Source organism: Misgurnus anguillicaudatus, chromosome 5 (assembly GCF_027580225.2).
Source record: "Misgurnus anguillicaudatus chromosome 5, ASM2758022v2, whole genome shotgun sequence".
NCBI classification, from domain to species: domain Eukaryota; kingdom Metazoa; phylum Chordata; class Actinopteri; order Cypriniformes; family Cobitidae; genus Misgurnus; species Misgurnus anguillicaudatus.
Window position 1 is genome coordinate 32,485,708 of NC_073341.2, and position 18,302 is coordinate 32,504,009.

Consider the following 18,302-nt stretch of genomic DNA (forward strand, 5'->3'; position numbering starts at 1 on the left):
AGGGGGTTTTGTGGTTGGCACAAACTGCCCATGACAAAGCACTTCTCTCAAGAAAGGTGACAAAATCTGCTACTGTACTTTAAATCTGGAGCCAACATAGTCTATAAATACACACTCTATTTATCTCCCCTTTAAACACACACACACACACACACACTAATAACTGTAATGGCCTCCTATCTGGGTGTTCCTTCAAATGATTGGACATATCTTGCCAAAAAAATCCAAGTTACTCTTTCAATTATCATTTCCCGGTGCTGGATTTCCCACATTTAAAATTAAGATATGCATCTTTTTGACATGTGTATATTAACTATGGACATCACGTCTATGCAAAAGTGACTTCTGGTGAAGTGACAGAGAATTCTTTTCATTTCTGTAGGAGATATGCTCCCCTTTCATAAATTAGCTAATAAACACAGCGGAGCTGGCTCATACTGTAATTACAGCGTATGCCAACACCATATAGTGTGCTTTTACAAGTAGTTAGAAGGAGGACATGCAGGTTTCATTCACACAAAAGCACATACAGTATGCACGTCCAACACATACTAGAGCCTGTACATGTATTTACACACTCATGCAACGGTCATCGTGACTTATTGTCTTAATCATTCAGGAACTTCCATACATCTCACTATAACCTGTTCAAACTGCTTATTAGATTTCTTATAAGTGCTTTGTTCACCTGAAGTGCCATGTGCCTTCTTGTTTTAAGACCCTGAGGGTTTGGAGAAACTAAGAACCATCTGTAGACAGCATGTTGCAATCCCGGCATTGCAGCTAATGGTTTGGTCTTCAGTGTGAGCTGTCAAATGTGAGGGCTGATGATTATTTCCTGTACTTGAGTCTGAAGGCAATTTTTCATGACTAAAATGTCATGTGATGTGTCATATACAAGAAACCCTTTAATTTGAAAACTTCCAGTCTGGATAGGGTGCTGCAGGGATGACACATTTTTGTAGGCTAAACCTGGAAGTTAGTGGGAAACAGGTTGCCTTATTTTTTCCATAGTATTGGATTATCACATAAAATAAGAGATAGTGTTTAAAGAGCACCAATTATTATCCGATTCACAATTTTACATTTCATTTGGTGTGTAAGTGTGTGTTAGTACATGTTAGCGAAATGCTTAAGGTACAAATCCCACAGTAAACAATGACGATCGATGAAATAAATAAATGTAGATATATGGAAATAAATGATTAAATAAATAAATAAATTCAGAAATAAATAAGTAATTAATTTAATGAATAAATAAATGTAGAAATACATAAATAAATGTAGAAATCAATGAAATGGTGCAAAAACGATATATTTATTTATTTATTTATTTATTTATGTCAGCATTTATTTATGCATTTAATTATTTATTTATACATTTATTTATTTATTCTATTATTTAATTAATTATTTATTATTTCTGCATTTATTTATTTAATCAATTATTTTGTTTATCTACATGTATTTATTTATTTATTTATTTAATCATTTATTTACGTATATCTACAATTGTTTATTTACGTATTTATTAACATATACCTACATTTATTTATTTATTTACGTATTTATGTATTTATTTATTTATATATACTTGAGTCATTTTTCGTCCTCCATACGTTTCAAGAAGAGAAGGAAACCTGTAGCTAAAAAATTTACGGTATATATGTAGAAAATAATATGTTTTTTAACCATAAACCACACAAACACATTGTACTATACAAAATACACAAATAACATTGTTTTTTAGCAATGAAATAGGTGCCATATAACAAAAGTTTATGACATTTACATGTTTTGTCCAACAAGTTTATCTTCACAGATGAACAAGTTTTATGAATGTTAAAGTCCAATTTTGGCTTTTTATATCTTAGTAAACACATTTACACTTCAAAATTCATGTAATTTGTATTCATCTGTAAAGATTAATTTAGACAAAACCTGTAAGTGTCTTTAAAGGCACACCGCGGAACTTTTTGGCCACTAGGGGGCGCTAGACATGTATTTTTCACACCTAGCGCCCCTAGAGGCCACAAGCGAAGGAAAGGAAAAGAACTGGCCAACCTTAAAACTAAACTAAAAACTAAACCTTTAAAACGCTAAACTATCAACATTTTGAGGCATCAGGGAGCACGCAGTTATGTTACAACTTTCTGATGAGGAACTCGTGGCAGAAGCCATTTCTCAATCTGAAGGTTGCAGCCTCCGGATGACGTATAGGGCCCTATAAAATCCGTTTTATTTTTTTCCCAAATTCCGTTTTATTTTTTCCCAAATTCCGTTTTCTCCGTTTTAATTTTTGCAAATTCCGTTTTATCCGTTTTAATTTTTGGCAATTATATTTTTTACCCTTTACTTTTATTTTAGTCATAAAAAGAGTGTGCCTTTTAATGTTAATGATTAAAATGTAAATGATTTGGGGGAAAAACTGGATAACAGGATTACTTAATGACTATAAAAGATGCATTTACACAAGCACATACACATCCGCGCGCACACACAACTCAATTCAATGCATTGTTTAGTGTTGTTGCAGGAGGCTACAACAAGGTGTCAAAGCAGTGGTGCCTTCAGAAGTGCCTTAAACACATCAATCCAGTGGAACGCGATCCATATTTTATACACAATCGCTTGAAATGCATATAACTTTACAAACATACACAGGATAGTGATCTGACTTAGGACAGCATGAGCACGCAGCTCTTTGCACGTGCGAGCGAAAGAGAGACAGAGAGCGGCGCCATTATGCAGATGATTATATTTTAAATGCGAGGGATAGTTAGTTTGCCTCAGCTCGCTTGAAATGCATAAAACTGATCAAATACATGAGGATTTGTGTTCGCACTTCGGACAGATGCCTGAGCGCGAGCGCGTGCACGTGAGAGGTACAGTGAGACAGACATGGATGAGAGAGTGCATGTATCTTTGCGCTCACCGTGAACAGAGTGTTGACTAAACTTCCAAACTAACAGTTCTCCAGTCACATAAAAGTCATGTGAGCCCTGCTCGGAACTAAGTGCTTAGCGTCGAATTTCTTAATTTTTTCGCTGACGAAAGCAGTCGTGGAGAGCCGCTTCGCCATGGTTTCAGTGTTTTGGAGGAGGTCTAAAACGATGGGAGGGGGCGTGTCGCCCAGATTTACTTCCCCCGGTCTGCATTTCCCCCAGACATACGTTCGTCTCCCACACAAAAACATAATTTTATTCAAAATATGTCAAATTCCGCGAAATTCCGCGTTTATACTAGATTCCGTGTTAATTAGCCAATTCCGCGATTCCGTCCGCGATTCCGTGATCGCGGAAATTATAGGGCCCTTGACGTATTTCTAAGCTGCATGGTCATCAAGACTGTCTTATTAACAATTATAAAGTTGACTATTATACTTAGTTAATCGTAAATTGTTGCAGTATGCTTATGACTTGCAAATGTATTGCTCAGTTTACCTTAAAAAACCAGGCTTGACCACGTATGCAGCATGCATACTTGACCTCCGCAGGCTGCATCCTTCCAATTGAGAAACGACCAGAAGTATTTCCTTGCCTTTTTCGAAACAAATATTGTTGCATCATCTCTCTCTCTCCCTGCACAATGGCGCTTGTTTTTCCTCTCTTTTGTGTGAAAATTGTCGCTCCAAATCCAAGTAAACCGATGTGTTTAGGTCTGCCGCTTTGTAATGTCACGCGAGTGACAGCGGAACGCAGCAAATGAGGAAGAGAGAAGAGAGAAACGCTCGCATCTGATTGGTGAATGAATAGGTTTTGGTTTTACACTGTGTGAGTTTGAGCAAGTTTGACTGCTATAGCATCCTGGATTGTATTGTAAATACCACAGACAGTAAAAGAAAGGTAAATACGTGAACACGTGAATGCAGCATCTGAATACAGGGAACTATATGCAAGATAATCGCCGTCATTTATAAAGAAGATCGCATTTATGTATGAATCAAGATCGTGAGTTTTTATAAAAAAATGCCTTAAAGGGGAATCGAACCCGTGCCATAGGTCCGTGACACTAACACGGTGCCACAGAGTCACAGAATAGAAGTTGCTCTCTACACTCCTTAAGTAGCCTCCAGCAAAATTCACGTTAAAAAAATTGTGTGAAGGAAATGATGTATGCCGTAAAGCAGTCAAATTTTGTAGGTTTTTTTGTGCTCTGATTACTACCCGAAACCCTACGTTTTAAAGTACGAGTAAAAGCGATCCAGACCCCGTCAGGCTATGGTAGACATGTCATTCAACCTATTTAAAGTCGATGTACTATCACAAGGGTCTTGAAAATTTATTATGAAGGTTGAAAAATTACATGGTGTCGCTTTAACTTATTTTTTGCGATAATCCAAAAGTCTATGCTATGGGAAAAATATATGGGCTTTTTTGTGAGGGAACCCGTGTCCACTTAAAGATACAATTTGTATTTATGTGCCGAAAGATGGCGCCAGATCAAACAAAAACAATGATGTTGTTTACTGACGCTCTGAAGCAGCGTGGAATTATGGGATTTGTAGTCTTTAACTTTAGCCATCAATCAGACGAGAACGAGAAATCACGTTGATGGATAAGGTAATCAAGTCTAATAAATGTTGCGTTTGATGACATCGTTTATGAAATTGTTAGTCATATTGATATTACAGTATTAGTCCAAATTCGATGGTAAACACAGCTCAGAATTAACTTTTCAACTTACAATGATTTTTCACATAATGTATTGACATTATAAATCTTATTATGAAGTGTCTTAAAATGACCATTTATATTGCTGTACAATACCTTTTGATGTGCGCATCGTCCGCGGGAAGACGCGCTGATTACAGTCTACACACTAATGTTGTGATCAATATAATAGCATACGTTTTTTGAAGGGTTACGAATCAAAACAACTCACCCATCGCGTAAAACACAAGCAGGATCAGAATCTCGGTCTAGTTAAATGTTGTCGTGAAGCTCTCTCCATCCAGATAATGCAACACCAAATTGATCCTCCCTCGTTTTGTTCCAAACTCTTCTTGGGTCGTTTGGTTGGCCCGTACGCTTACAGGAGCTGACACAACCAGCGGCAGACGGTACAGAGATATCCATAAGTCCATAAGCAAGCGCATAGTTCCGCATTTGTCCACAACACTGGCTGCGTCCGAAAACTCAAGGCAGTGAGGACTGTGAGGACTTGCCTCGCTGCCTCATGAGGAAATGACTTCGGCCTCGGAGGCCTGAAGGCCGCTCAGAGAAAGGCTTTCCGACGCACTTCAAAGGCAGCGTGTTTGAAATAAAAACAGAGAGCGCCTTTGTGATAACTAATCACATATTTGAAAACTACAATACTAATTTCTCGCTAGAAATGAAATTAAAATGCTTAAAAAGTGAAAATATACGTTTATTTTCACTAAATTTGTGCTCCAGCCGCTTCCTTGGCCGCCATTTTATTTTTTCGAGCTCGACCAGTTTTCTCATGTGGGTTATGTCAGTAAAGGCGGTGACAAAGGGTCACATGGATATTAACGTCATTGACAGGAGACTGCACTGCCCCGTGTCAATGTTTTGAATGGAAATTTTCTCACGATTTACAAGTAGTTGAAAACATTACAGATATTGATAGTAATCAGCTGGACAAAATATATAACACTGGCCGAGTGGTTTTTGGAGATTTTACTGCAAATATCTTACAAATTGCACCTTTAACTTCCGGGATGGCCTAAAAAAATATGCCATCCTGCGGCACTCTATAACTGGTAGTGTGAAATACATTGTGAACCTTTTTTCATATCACTAGCTATACATCTATAAGACATTATGAAAATGTATACATTTATTTTTTCAATAAACTAATTTCTTCAACCTGAACCCTTAAAATCTACTTTTACTTAATAAATTAATTGCTTTATCTTAGATTATTCAAAACCCATATGCAGTTTTTTTTTCAAAAGTAGATAATTTTTTGGGCAAAAATTCACTTTTTTTTAAGATGTTTAGACATAAATGCGTGTTGATAGTGTGTGAACATAACCACCCTACAATAAAAAATCCACCCAATACTTTTTTAATTCCAATTAAATCAAAGCAGTCCCATTAGACATGCTGTTATGATTCTCTTGTTAATGTGACATCACACTGATAAAGCCACTGACTGACAGTCCTGCATTACCATAGCTGCCGCCTCAGCAAGTTGTACCATGTCTGCCATATCTCAATAGTGAGATACTATTGTATCAGACTTCATTGACAGTAATCAGATCTGTTTTAACTGAAAGCACTCGCTATTTCTTTTGGTAACAGGGCAGTAGCTCATTTGCATTTAAAGGTACAGACATGGGCAGACCTGTGACTTATACTACATTTTGTAAAAATGGGCATAATAGGTGTCCTTTAAAATGAAACAGTATGTTTGTTTCTCTGAGGATCCTTAGTTTGTTATACAATGCTCTACCAGCTGAGCTACAGGAAAGTGTTTTGCCTTTTAAAACAGGTATTAATTGTACATCACTTTACTTTTTTCCAGCCCTTTGAACATCTGGACAAAGTTACACCATGAAACACATGTCCATCTCGAAATGGTTAAGTCATCTGGGACTCCCTCAGTACTGCATCTTATTCGATGAGGAATATGATGGAGTAGAGGTAAAGTCAGAAACTACTGTGAGTTTAGACACACACGCATGCAACACTGCATATCACGCTATACTGCACCATGCAATTATTCAAACCCAGTCTTTTTAAATTGCACACGCGGCTGTGATCTTGTCTTTATTATAATCATAAACAACTGATGGAGCTGTCAGTCACAGTGAGTTTTAAGAAGTATAGAGAAAACATTTATTTAAACCCTGTGGTCGGACTCGGGAAAGCACGTTGAGATTCCACTCATTGCAAAAATCTCTGCTGTAAAATCGAATTTAAAAAATCTCACGCCAGTATTTTCCCTGTACGGTTTCAGACGCAGGTTCTCTTGGCGCTTCAATCTGGAATGCAAGTATTTCCAAGAACAGCAGTATATAGTAGATTCTGAATGTTTCTTCTGGCCTACAGATGCCAGTATGCACGCTTGACAGATGTGATACACTAAAGCCCTAAAACTACTGCCAATAAAAGACATTAAAGGGATAGTTCACCCAAAAATTAAAGTTCTGTCATCATTTACTCACCCTCATGTTGATCTAAACCTGTATGAGTTTTACTATTCTGTTGAACAAAGTTGATGGTACCCATTGACTTCCATAGTCCCTTGTGAAAAAATAGCGTACTTAAGTGTATTGAAAGCATACTTTTTGTGTGCTTAAAATAATAAAAGTATAATTTTCGAAAAGTGCACTTGCTGATAATATAATATAATACAAATTAAAGACCACTTAAGCGTACTTAAATGGAATACACTTTAATTACACTATTTATTAACACACTTAAGTGCACTTTTTACAACTGCACTTTGTAATAATATGTATTTAATTTTAACTTATAGTAAGTACACTTTCATCATAATATTTATAATCACACTTAAGTGCACTTTTAAAAATGCACTTTATAATAATATCTAATTAATTTGAACTTATAGTAAGTACACTTTCATCATAATATTTCACTAACACACTTAAGGACACTTTTTAAAAATGCACTTTTTAATAATATCTAATTAATATTAACTTATAGTAAGTACACTTTCATTATAATATTTATAAACACAATTAAGTGCACTTTTAAAATGCACTTTGTAATAATATCTAATTAATTTGAACTTACAGTAAGTACACTTTCATCATAATATTTCACTAACACACTTAAGGACACTTTTTAAAAATGCACTTTGTAATAATATCTAATTAATTTGAACTTATAGTAAGTACACTTTCATCACAATATTTCTCTAACACACTTAAGGACACTTTTTAAAAATGCACTTTGTAATAATATCTAAATAATTTTAAATTATAGTAAGTACACTTTCATCATAATATTTATAAACACACTTAAGTGCACTTTTAAAAATGCACTTTGTATTAATGTCTAATTAAGCTTAACTTAAAGAAAGTACACTTTCAACATAATATTTATAAACACACTTAAGTGCACTTTTAAAAATGCACTTTGTATTAATGTCTAATTAAGCTTAACTTATAGTAAGTACACTTTCATCACAATATTTCTTAACATACTTAAGTACACTTTTTAAAAATGCACTTTGTCTAATTTAGTTTTACTTAAATGTAACCCTGGTTAAATAATTAAATATTATTATTTTAAAAGTGTGCTTAAAAATAATAGAGACTATTCATACATCTACATTTATTTTATAAATGAGGAAATACATGTGAATAATTCAATCTGAATTATAAATCTGAAATGAGTAAACCAATCGGAGTGTTTAATTGTAAGCTCCGCCCCTTTTTTGCTTTCGGATCGCGTCTCAGTTCAGAGGAGAGATGCAGAGCGACAGAGACACTCTATCTAACGCCAGAGGGTTTAATTTGATTAAATATGACTCTTAAGTTCATATAAACTGAAGAAATCAGAATTTAACTTGCATATATTCAATGATACAGCGTGATTGTGTGGATTGAGCACTTTTTGAGCTTTCATTTTGACCTGGTGAGTTATTTATAATTACCAATGTTATAATTAGCCATAAAAACGAATGTCAACACTTTAAATGTCATATCATTTTATTTGTTTAATCCATACGAGACAAAATGGTGTTATATTGTGATGTTATATGGGTTGGATTGTTCATTGCAGTGTGATTATGTAAAACCACATGGTGTGTTGTGTTCGCTGACGCCATTTTGGTTGCACGTGCCTGTGAAAGACAAAAAGAGAGAGAAACACGTGAATGGACAGGTATTTGTCTAAATTGTCATTTATTATGATGATGGCACTTATGTATGTATTTTATTTGTTTCCTGTATTGTTTACAATTGTACATCATTATTGATACCAATATTGAATGTTTTTTCATTTCTTATGAACATTCCTTGAGCTGGATTTTCCTAATTGATGGCGAGCCTCCCATTTCGACCTGATTGGATCACGAATCTAGAGGAAAGGACAAATTTCTATTTTAAATATTTTTCTTCAGACAAGTAAGAGGATACATTTCAGAAACTGTTTCCTTATTTTGTTTGTTTACTTCATTGAACTGAAACATTCCAGAAGCACAAATCTGATAATTTAAGACTGATCAATACTCCAATTGATAAGAACTTTGAACTTGAATACGGATTTCAGTGTGTTACATATATAATTTGTACCATCTTTGTACATTGATTGTGACTGTGATTTCTGTAAATGAGAAGTAATTTAGAGGGTGCACCCATAGTATATATCCCCCTTCTTCGGGTCTTGCCCTGGAGGTCCGGAGCGCTGCAGAGTTTGGCTCCAACCCTGATCAAACACACCTGAGCAAGCTAATCAAGGTCTTCATGATCACTAGGAAATCACAGGTGGGTAAGTTTGGTTGGGGTTGGAGCTAAACTCTGTGGTGCTCTGGACCTCCAGGGTAGGATTTGAGGAACCCTGGTATATATAGTTAATTGTATTTTCATTGTTGTTTACAATTTTTTTGTGATTAAGGAAAGAAAAAGAAAGGTTTCTCAATACTCAAAGTAAAATAATTTATTAATCAACTTACCTTCTGTCTCTGCTTGTTGCTCACTATCACTGCTACCTCCTCCTTCGTACCGTGCACCCTTCTGATCTTATTATTATGCCTGGTCCATAAGTAAGTGAGTTAATACCCGCTACATAAAGAAAGTACACTTTCATGGCAATATTTCTAAACGCATTTAATAAATGATCATTAGACTGATGTGACCTACCAAAGACTTGTTAATTTAAAGTTCATGCAGTTCTTTTTTAGTTGTCTGTTAAAATGTTAAAAAATAATAACTTTGAGTTTATTTTTTCTAAGGGATGTAATTATTCAATATTGATAGTTGTTTGATTCCAATTTAACAATATTAAAATGAGGTTTTTTGTTTGGACATATACAACTCATAATTAATTTATTAAATGTACTTTTGCAAAACAAAAAATCTGACTTCCAAACTGTTTTATTGTCAGTGTAAGCATTGTGGTTTTTGTTTGTTTGCAATGCATTAAACTGAAATGAATACATATTTAATTAACTTTTTGTTTTGATTTGTTTTTCAGTATTTTGAGAAGTACATAACCATATTTCACATACAATAGAAGTAGTTAAAGTACATACTGTAGAGAGATGCATTGAAATCACTTCACTGCACTGAAATCACAGTTCAACTGATTGAATTTAATTTTGTATATTTGAATTTATTTGGCAAACTTGTATTTGAAACATTACATTTAATGAGTAATTAAATGTACTGTTAATATACATTAACTTATTTTTAATTTCACATTAATTGCTTGACAGTAGATTGAACAGTGCACTTTAAGTATATTATAAAAACACTAGAAGTAATTATGAAAGTAGATATAAAGTTGTAATAAAGTACCAATTAAGTTGTTCCAAAAAAATCACTCTTAATGGCAACTTAATACATTTTATTTCAACTTAATATATGATATATGTGAAATTAATTACACTTAATGTGCATTCAGTGCGCCGAAAAGATTGCATTTAATTCACACTTAAGAGTATTGTTAACAGACATTAAAGTGCATTTTAAATCACATTAATTGCATGTTATTATATTGTGTAGTGCACTTTAAGTATATTGTAAAAACACTAGAAGCAATTACGAAAGTAGATATAAAGTTGTAATAAAGTACCAATTAAGTTGTTCCAAAAAATCACTCTTAATGGCAACTTATTACATTTTATTTCAACTTAATATATCATGTATTTGAAATTAATTGCATTTAATGTGCATTCAGTGCGCTGAAAAGATTGCATTTAATTCACACTTAAGAGTATTGTAAAGAGACATTAAAGTGAATTTTAAATCATATTAATTGCATGTTATTATATTGTGTAGTGCACTTTAAGTATATTTTAAAAACACTAGAAGCAATTATAAAAGTAGATATAAAGTTGTAATAAAGTACCAATTAAGTTGTTCCAAAAAATCCCTCTTAATGGCAACTTATTACATTTTATTTCAACTTAATATATGATATATGTGAAATTAATTACACTTAATGTGCATTCAGTGCGCCGAAAAGATGGCATTTAATTCACACTTAAGTGTATATACTTAAAGTGTATTATTTATGTAATAAGTACACTTTATAAAAGTACACTTAAGCACACTTTTTTTTCACAAGGGGTAGGATAAACAAATACTATTGAAGCCAGTGGGCACCGTCATCTAGGTGCTTACCATCATTTATCAAAATGTTTTATTTTGTATTCAACAGAATAAAGAAACTCATACATCTTAAAAGTCAACATGAGGGTTACATAAGGGAGCTAATCCAAACCTGATGATGATGACTTTAGAAATGTTGGTCAACCACAAGATTGCAGGTCAACCACAGACCAAAGCTATCAGCGCTGCAAGATATGTCAGATTTTGCGAAATATTGCGAATGTGCACACACCATGCATATCGCAATAGTTTGCAATAAATGAAGTATTTTAATACTTCAAAAATGTGTGTATAGTCAAAGTTTTAGCTTGATAGGTATTTGCGGCATCCAATAGCCACATAGAGACTATGTAGGGGGCTCGTGACTCGTTCGCTGTCGGTCATCCTGACTTCAATGAAGCACTGACGATTTATCTTGCTTTTAGTTTTTATTTAAGCACATAAAACATGATTAGACCGGCATTAATACGGTCAACAGAAAGTTGGTTCCCGCTACTCAACCTCTCCAACCAATGCACAATCAACCTGACAAAAGAGATAATAAAGAAAACGGAAGTGATCACCCACGTGACCGTGCATAACCAATAAAAAAACTAAAAATAATTAACAAACTTACAATAGGAGAGAGATGGTAAGACAATGAGAGGGATGCTTTCTTTTCCTAGAAAGAATGTGAGATGTTATTGTATAATTTTTTTACTTTTCAAACATTTTATAACTTAAATTGATTTTACAAACTTAAAATGTTATTGTATTGAATACCATTGATCATATTATTTAAAGGAACACGCCAACTTTTTGGGACTTTAGCTTATTCACCGTATCCTCCAGAGTTAGATAAGTCCATACATACCCTTTAAATCTCCATGCATCCTGTGACTCTGTCTGATGCACCCACCGCTAGCCTAGCTTAGCACAAAGACTAGAAGTAAATGGCTCCAGCTAGCATACTGCTCCCAATAAGTGACAAAAAATGCCAACACTTGTGTAAACTCTCTGCTCCTTACAACGAGGCTTCTCAGGCCCAAATAGCAGTGCTTCGCCTTCTGGGAATATAGTTCCCAGTATGTATACGGTTAATAGATGGCTGTGTCTCATATGACCTTGTTATTTGTACACGCTGTGACTATACAAAATACAACATATAAATAGAAAAATGTTGGCGTTATTTTGTCAATTATTGGGAGCAGTATGCTAGCTGGATCCATTTACTTCAAATCTTTGTGCTATGCTAGGCTAGCGGTGGGTGAGTCAGACAGAGTTACGGCATGCACGGAGATGAAAAAGGTATGTATGGACTTATCTAACTCTAGGTGAATAAGCTAAAATCCCCAAAAGTTGGGGTGTTTCTTCAACAAGTTAACAAGCATAATGAAATTTATTTTCTGTTCTTCAATGTTGTGCAGTCCTAGAAGCTATATGATTGAAGTCCTCTCATAGTCTGGTTTCTTTACTAAGATATTGGTAATGCACCAAGTAATACACATTAATGCTTAATCATATTTCACAGATTCTACTCACTAATATGGAGTCCATTACCGAGACATGTGATGAAAGAGATAACATGTGATCCATGCTGGCAAAATGAGTTGTAATGCGCACATTCTAATTTTGAGCTAGAAGAAAGTCTAAAAGTAGATTTTGGTCGAAATTGAGGTTTTTATAAAAAAAAGTACATTAAGCCATCATTAAGCATCTAAAGTTATCTTTATTTGTACGTTTTATAAGAGGTGTACCGTCCTAAATGCTTAATCTAATACTCAGTTGCATGCATCCACATGCGCGTGGCATTTTGGTTTCGGTTTTAAAACATGCAGAAATTTGAAAAACAATCTTCCTCACGCTGACTGACAGATCCAACGCGTGCACAGATGCGGGAGCGCACAACCCCGATATATACATACACATATAAACAGAATTAAAGTTTTAAAAATATCTGTTTTGACAAGAATTCACGCAGATATAATCTGTTATGTCTTAAGGGAATGCTTGGTTAACTGTTGGGGAAAATATCTGATATTAGATCCTTGCATTACAGTAGATCTTAAAGCTGTATGTCAATGTCAATCAAACAGTAAAAGAAAGAAAAATGTTGAACATATATTTTTCCTATAGATATTGTTTTTGACTTTTTGTGTGCCATAGCTATTCGTTTTACCAGTGAAATTAAAGTGTGAATGCAGTGATTTTGTTTTTAACCTTCAAAATTCTTTAACTTGATTTTTCTCAAAATTGACTTTGCTGACTTTATCAACTTTAAACCAGTGTAGCTCTGTCATTTTTTTGTCATATTCCAACAAATCATACACCGTTTAGATTTTTTTATATATACAATGTCAAAATATAACTTTTTTTGACATTCAACTAATTTTTAATTTGCTCATTCTGACTCATTTTGCAAGCACGGGTCACAAATAATAATCCATTATTTAGCAACTGATTAAAAAAGGCGACAAGTAATTGTTTTTATTTTTTGACAGTACTAAGATAATACCATGGTATTTGAACTTGTATTATGATTTCTTTTAATTGCCTTGCGAACAACTTAAAATCACGGTACATGAATAATGTAATCAACAATTCGGGACTGTTATGTGACACTGCCTGTGAAAACCCAACTAAAGTCATTTTTTGTGATTTACTGTTTTCTACATAAAATAATCCTACATAATGTAAAGAACATTCTGTGATAATAAAATATAATATTGACTGAGTAAGGTCAGGTCAAAGATTGAAATCAATGAGTTAAATCAAATGCTCATGATCTCATAATTATATTATGTGACTTTAGCCTGGATTTCACAGACAGGGTCACACATATTAAAGTACCATATCTGTGCTACCATCTGATAACATCAATGCAGTATGGTATTTTTATAAGAGCAATCAGAAGGTAATGCTTAGATCATCTTATACAGTATATATCTGTGGGCACACACACAAAAAACACCCACCTCATTTGACATTGGCATAAGATCAACAAGAGATCTACTGCCAGGAAAGCCAAGTGGCACATCTCTTAAATCTATCAGTGCCGTTTAAACAAGGTGCCTGAATTATAGCTTACTGAGATGTTTTTGAAGCCCACCTTGATATGAGACCACACATGATAAATAAAGAGACTGATGGTACAAAGGCTGAGGCTGGTATTTGTCATGGCTTGTTGGATTCAAAATTGTAAAGGCAGATGAACAATAGGCCCATACCAGCATATTTTGTCCCTTCTTTTTCTAGCTGTGTCTCTCTCCCACACTTGAATTCTGGCCCTCTGTCTTTCATTGGCTGTCTTTGTGTCAACTTGTCTGTCTTTCTGTCTAGCATCATCTCTGTTGATACAGGCTAGTTAGAGGAATAACAGGCACAGGATGGGGGGAAAGGGCCTGCTGATGTAGGGGATTCTGGGTAGGGGCCATTGCATGAAACCATTGGAGCAGATGAGATAAGACACAAAGAGAGCAATGCAGCATGCATCTGTTTCTCCAGTGTTAGATCAACACTGCTTCACGTTGCGCGCCAATTCAGTACAACAGTATCGGATTTCACATGGAACAATGAGTAATATGGTATGCATAAAACTCTTCAGCATAAAAACGGCTTAATTATTTCTTAAAAACAAAGGTGCATAAAAGGTTTTTTGGTTCTGCAAAGAACCATTCAGTCAAAGGTTCTTAAAGAAACTTTTATTTGATACATTTTTATAATCTGAAGAACCTTTAGTGAAGTAGAAAGGTTCTTCAGATGTTAAAAGTGCACCATTTAGACAGAAAATGCTCTTTAATGGCATATTGAAGCACCTTAATTTTTTAAGGGACACTACACTTTTTTTTGAAAATATGCTCATTTTCCAGCTCCCCTAGAGTCACACAATTGATTTTTATTGTTTTTGGATCCATTCAGCTGATCACCGGATCTGGCGCTAGCACTTTTAGCATAGCTTAGCATAATCCATTAAATCTGATTAGACCATTAGCATCACGCTAAAAAATAACCAAACAGTTTCAATATTTTTCTTATTTAAAACTTGACTCTTTTGTAGTTACATCGTGTGCTCAGACCGACAGAAAATTAAATGTTGCGATTTTCTAGGCAGATATGACTAGGAACTATACCCTCATTTTGGCGAAATAATCAAGGACTTTGCTGGTGTAACATGGCTGCGGCAAGCGTAGTGATATTATGCACTGCCCGAAAATAGTTCCCCTGGTTACTTTCAATAGCAGGGGACTTTTTTTGGGCACTGCGTAATATCATTGCGCCTCCGGCAGCCATGTTACAGCAGCAAAGTCATTGGTTATTCCGTCAGAATAAGAGTCAAGTGTTAAATAGGAAAAATATCGAAACTCTTTGGTTATTTTTTAGCACAATGCTAATGGTCTAATCAGATTCAATGGATTATGCTAAGCTATGCTAAAAGTGGTAGCGCCAGACCCGGAGATCAGCTGAATGGATTCCAAAACAGTAAAAATCAAATGTTGAACTCTGGAAAGCTGGAAAATGAGCATATTTTAAAAAATGTGTAGACCGAAATGCAGACTATGAGCTATGCATGTAACTTTGTGGAGCACCAAAAGGTGAAAGAGAAACAAGTGAGTGAAAGATCACAATATATGAGAGATTTGATTGGGTAATCCTAAAATGGGTAATTTATGCAACCTGAGATTTAGATGCAGAAATATAAATTGCAATTTTGCATTCAAATGAGATGATGTCTAATAACTGATGCCAAATCTGGGCTATCAGTGAACATTTTATACAGACGTCAAACCATATTACTAAAATAAATAAAAAATGACACCAAACACCTTTAATCACTGCTGACTTTGCTTACATGATGGAATAGCACACATCTCGCAAGTTACTGTGGCAAAAATGACTCATTCAAGGCTATTTGGGCTAGAAGTGGGTTACTCATAGCCGGACTATATATGGTCTATAGTTAACCTAGACGGTGAAATGATGGCTATTGCTTGTTGGGAGTTTTAGTTTCACTGATAAATCTGACCCTGGACCACAAAACCATAAGTAGCATGGGTATATTTGTAGCAATAGCCAACAATACCTGGTGGTGTGGGACAAAATTATAGATTTTTTAGGCCAAAAATGTTCAAGATATTAAGTAAAAATTATAATCCATGAAGATATTTTGTAGATTTCCTACCCTAAATATGTGTTGCTAAATTAGACGGTAAGGGTGTACTCACACTATCCAAACCAAACCGCGGATTGGTTAATCGTGCCCCAGCCGGGTTGCAGAGGTGGGTTGGAGCGCAGTTCACTTTGGCTCAGGGGCGGAAGGCTATGGTGTGAACGCAATTCAAAAGGTGAAGACGTCAATCGCGCGACCACTCACCTTCATCTGCCTTTGAATGTCCGAGCTGCACACGTAACAGATCAACTAAGCAATATGATGACATGTGAGAGAGCTGTCTGTAATTGCGCAACTAACAACTCAGAATAAAAAACACAGACTTAACATTACGATAGGTTGCAGTGTTAAGAGAGCGCTTTGCTTCCTGCTTTTTTCAAAACAATCACATCTTAATGATGAAAGCGCGCCTAGGCTCGGATCGATAAAAGTACAGTGTGAGTGCGTGCTTCTGGGGAAGTAGGGAGGGGGGATAATAGCGCTGGGGCGTGGTTTGGTTTGGATAATGTGAGTGTGCCCTAAAACATATGGACATAGTGTCCATGACGTCACCCATAGGTTTGTCTGGCGCTGCCATCTTGGCCCTGTGTCACCAAGATAACCGGATAACCGAATAACCGAAAATGCGTAAAGAGATGGGACGTGGGTGAAGCTGAGGTGGCTGGTTGCTGAAACCATGCTCGTCTAGCTTGATGATAGTGACAGCAGTGGCATTAAACCGTCACTCAAGTGACCACACCCTTAATTATGCAGAACTTTAAGGAGTTGTGCACACCAAAACTTTTAAACGCGGCTGAAAACACCTGGAGGACGCCAAATGCCAGCTGTTTTTCAGCTGAGTGCCAGCTTTCTTCAGCTTAGTGCCAGCTTTCTTCAGCTGAGCGCTTTAGAAGCTGTGATTCTTCAGCTGTGAGCTTGTTGGTTGCTGTGGTAATGTCCCGCCCTTCCTCCACTGTGATTGGACGGCCGTGTGAGAAGTGACATTGACGAGCGGAGTTTTTCACCCAAAGTTAAATATTTTCAACTCTCAGTTGCAGCTAGCTTATGGCTTTTTTTAAAAACGCAGAGCTTCCATTGGAAACAATTGAAAACATGCACCGGGCGCGGGCGTAAAAGCTTTGGTGTGCACGCCCCCTAACCCTACAGTCACATTAGCTACAAAAGTGAGCGACATCGAGCGGCACGCACTCGCTTGATGGGCGTTCCTTGGCTAGCGGTATCAAAAGTCACTTCAGAGGTATTGTTAAGTTACAAGAATGATGTTTTTGGATTTAAAAGTATTTACTCCTCGATAAAAGTAACAAATATATGAGCTTCCGGCAACACGAGTGACAGTGACCATTGGCGACTAGATGGGCGTGTCCAGTCGCGCGACAAAGTTCAGAAATGTTTAACTTTTTGCAAATTATGAACGACTTTCGGGAGCGACTACCAATCAGAACGAAGCAGTGGAGTTCACGTCATCCATCTCTCGTCAGTTACTGGAGTGGACGGTACTCATTTGTTCATGACAACCAGATTTAGAAATGCCTCTTTTGAAAGAGACAAGCAACACACAGCGACAAAGTCGCTTATAATGTGAATGTGCCTTAAGGCTTAATATAATTTAAACGGATGAGTTACGAAAAAATTCACCAAAATGAGCTATACAGACCAAAATGACTTTAAGTACCAGGCTGTAAACATATTGCCAGCCTCTAGTGGCCCATCAATGAATTGCAAGCAAACCCAATGCTGATCTCTTGAACAGATGTCTTACAAATTGCAGTTTAAGTCACTTCCGCATTGGCTTCATCAGAGAGTTTGCTAAGGACTGCATTTTGTCAGCTTTAAAGGCGATTTTTTCATTATTTAGATTATTTTTGCACCCTCAGATTCCAGATA

General features: G+C 35.7%; 1 protein-coding gene and 1 long non-coding RNA gene across 3 annotated transcripts in view; both read left to right on the plus strand.

Annotated features, from left to right (window-relative positions):
- Positions 1-18,302, plus strand: part of bcar3 (BCAR3 adaptor protein, NSP family member) — a 116,353-nt gene that overhangs the window by 21,122 nt on the left and 76,929 nt on the right. The window contains exon 2 of one of the 2 annotated variants that reach the window (XM_055167869.2): positions 6,493-6,629. In XM_055167869.2, the coding sequence (XP_055023844.2) occupies positions 6,522-6,629 (108 nt within the window). In that variant the 5' untranslated portion in view covers positions 6,493-6,521. The remainder of the gene's footprint in view (positions 1-6,492; positions 6,630-18,302) is intronic. The other variant, XM_055167870.2, reaches the window with a different exon arrangement.
- LOC129415026 (uncharacterized) lies at positions 7,217-9,803 on the plus strand. The gene is made up of 2 exons (XR_012369711.1): positions 7,217-8,822; positions 8,962-9,803. It is a non-coding gene; the product is annotated as an uncharacterized lncRNA (long non-coding RNA).